We start from the raw sequence: 3,339 nt of genomic DNA, 5'->3' as shown, positions 1-3,339 counted from the left end.
AGCTTCAAATATAATTTCTTGACTCTCTTTTTAGACGTGCGTACATACGAGTATTTACTTCTATTTATGTTTTGACTAGGAAGAAAGGGCTTTAATCTTATTCCATCATTTTGTCAAATTAACCCACATTTAATTCAACTGTTATGTTCTATAGATCGCTTATCCCACATATGCTTCTTTATATCGCAGAAACGTGGGTGCAATCACAGAACGATGAAGTAGTACTGACAGTGTTCGAAAGAAGAGTTCTACGAGTTGGATGGACTATCGAATTCAAATGAAACACGATTCTTACGCGCTTTATCACAAAATTGACATAATTCAATGATTTACCTTACAGCGGTTTCATCGATTTTATCATGTCGTAGGGATGGATGACGTGTTTCAGCAAAAAAAGTGCTTGAAGCGACAGACAGACAGTGTAATAAGACGTAGCGATGGACTGTTTCTCCGGTTGAGTGCTCAAGTTAAGAAGGCATTAAATACGCCTGATGTAAGAGACCACATAAGTTATGAAAATAGCAGAGGGACCTGGAGAGGAATATCAGATCAAAACTCAATAAATGGTTGTTATAGTGAGATAATTATGTAAGTAAATAGGTTTAATTTAATTAATTATAAAAAATTATATACTTTAATCTACTCGAACATACTCAAATTTGATTACCCTTTCAAACAGGAGTGAGTATATTCCTGAAATAATACCATCCTGTCATAAAATTAAGTAAAATTGATTAGGTACCACAGTGTCTCATTGTTTAGTACAACTGATAGCAAGTAGCTTCTACTTACGACACCCCACCAGAAGTAGTTTCTGATATGTTCCAACTGCTCTTAACATTAGTTATCCTAGACACTACGTTAACTTCATAAGGGAATATCATGGTGGCTGTAGTTAAGATCTGAAACTATGCAAGTGGAGTATTACCATTTATTCTTTTACTAAATTCAAGTTTCGTTTTTTGAATCGAGTGCTGTAATACAAGAACAATAAAGATCTAAATGAGCCTCGCTCCTCACAAAGGTAGAAGTCATATCCAAAACTTATTAAATTAAAACCTATTAAAACTCTAATTGATACTGTGGAATTTTCTCTCCAATGGCGGCATATCAGTGCAATATCTTAATATATGTGTTAAGCCCTCATGGCACGTAACCATGTAAAATAACTACGGACTCATACTCGAATTAGAACATTAAGATCAATCTTTTTTGATGTTTAATTGTACTCCAAGTGCTCGAGTACAAACATACTGAAACATCAAAATGTTCAAAGCTTTGATCAGCCTGAATAATATTTGCAGTTCTTTCCTTTACATAAAGAGAGTCTTCTCATGAATGTGGGACATCATTAAAAGATTTTTTTAATAATTAATAAATTAGTAAAAATACAATAAAAATTTATTGATAAATATAATATTAATGAAGGGCTGAACTGACATGTCTTCTAGATAGTAAGTACTTAAAATATTTTAAGGTTAGAACTCAATTTCATCTCAATATAATTATGTATCTAAAACCATTTCATTCAATAAATTTTACTGGATTGCACTGAAATTTGAAATTCACACCTTTCACATGATGTGTATCTTTTATAAGCAATTAATATAAAGTCAACTCAGTTTAAATATGGTTGTTCTTTAAGATACAATGAAACGATCGTGTTCACTTGTTGTTAAAAACCCCACACATTTGATTAAACAGAAACTTTCCTTAAAAAGATATTTAATTTGTTTTTAATAAGCAACAACGAAAATTAACTAAAATTGAGTTGCAATTTATTTGGTTAAGTATTTGACCCACTGATGTCATAGTCAATCTTTGTTTCATATCTAGATACTTTGTTTTAGATACTATTTAGTATTATTTCAAGCAGTTAACTATTTTATTGGTTTATTATTATTTAATATTTTTTCTTTCAGTAACATTACCACTTTATACTTTATTCATATATTATATATTATTTTTATTATTAAATTATTATTAGTATTAAAGCAGTTCTTTCGATTTCTTTTTGCATAATACCATATCTCTCAAGATGTTTTAAACTGGAATGTTTTTATTATTATATTTATTTATTTCTTCTTTTTTTTATATTTTTTTATATAAGAAATTGTTAGTTTATGAAATATTTAAATGTTTGGGTTATGCAACCAAAAATTTACACAAACGAAATTATACTGAGATACATCGACTTCAATATAATCATATATGCAATATGTAATATGGATTTTAAATATATACAAAAGACTTTTAATTTACATAACAAATTTTATTTGAAATCTTTTTTTTATTTCTGAAATGCAAATTTTTTTTTGAATCAATAATTAATTAAATTTAAAATATTTTTTTAATATTATTTTTTAAATAACAGGTTTGAGTATCTAAAAACTCTCCGTATTCGTAATAAACAAAAAATTTAAGTTAGAAATAATAAACCAAATTTCTTTATGCAATAGCGTTGACTGACAACTGAAATATTGTTAAAAAAATTTTTAATTAATTATAAATAAATAAGAATAAAAACAAAAGAAGAAACTCGTTCTGAAAAGCACTCTACAAAGAGCATTTAAGTTTTAAGATTGGTGCTTGGTGTACTACAGAATATATAGTCTATCTGCAAAATAAAAACCTTTTTTAGTAATAGTATAATGTACTTTAGGGTTGTTAATGGGTTTCATTACAGGTCATTATGGTCTGCAATATCACCTTTATAAACTACAATTATCTGCTAATTCGGAATGCAGATTATGCCTCGAAGATGAGGAAACTACTAGGCATATTTTTTGTGACTGTCCAGCTTTAATAACGAGCAGAAGAAACTTGTTTCATATGGAGCTTCTGTCATCAGAACAGATTAAGAGCTCTTCTCTAGATTTAGTTCTGGACATTGTTCATAAAACTTTAAGTGGCTTAGTGTGATCAATAGTGAAATTGGTACAATTGGACTCTACTGGCTGCAGTACCGGCTGTTGCGCGATTTCACGTCTAAACTATTAATAATAATAATAATAGTATAAAAAAATCAAGGTTCAAAAATTACAACGGGTGTATATATCAATAGATTAAAAATATTGATATAATATAATATATTACCTAATCAATAGATTAGGTCGTAATTAATATTTTTTGCGTTTGTTTCTTAAACACTCACAAGCTTTGTTGTCATAAATGTAAATAGCAAATGAATTAATTTCGAATAAGTGAATGTTTGCAAATAAAAGAGAGAGTGAAAAAAAAAATCTAAACGCAAGTCATATGAACACTAACAAGTCAATAAACTAGCCAATGCAAGCTAAGAGGCTTGCTGAAGATTTCTAAATCTTATCAACAAAATCC

General features: G+C 28.5%; 1 protein-coding gene across 1 annotated transcript in view; it reads left to right on the top strand.

The window, feature by feature from the left end:
• The first annotated feature begins 370 nt into the window (after positions 1-370).
• LOC119673358 (RNA polymerase II degradation factor 1) overlaps positions 371-3,339 on the top strand; it is a 35,171-nt gene continuing 32,202 nt past the window's right edge. Inside the window, exon 1 of the mRNA XM_038084655.1 lies at positions 371-493. Within this exon, the coding sequence (XP_037940583.1) occupies positions 371-493 (123 nt within the window). The remainder of the gene's footprint in view (positions 494-3,339) is intronic.

This window comes from Teleopsis dalmanni, chromosome 1 (genome assembly GCF_002237135.1).
Source record: "Teleopsis dalmanni isolate 2A chromosome 1, ASM223713v2, whole genome shotgun sequence".
Classification (NCBI taxonomy): domain Eukaryota; kingdom Metazoa; phylum Arthropoda; class Insecta; order Diptera; family Diopsidae; genus Teleopsis; species Teleopsis dalmanni.
This window is presented reverse-complemented; position numbering and strand designations above follow the sequence as displayed.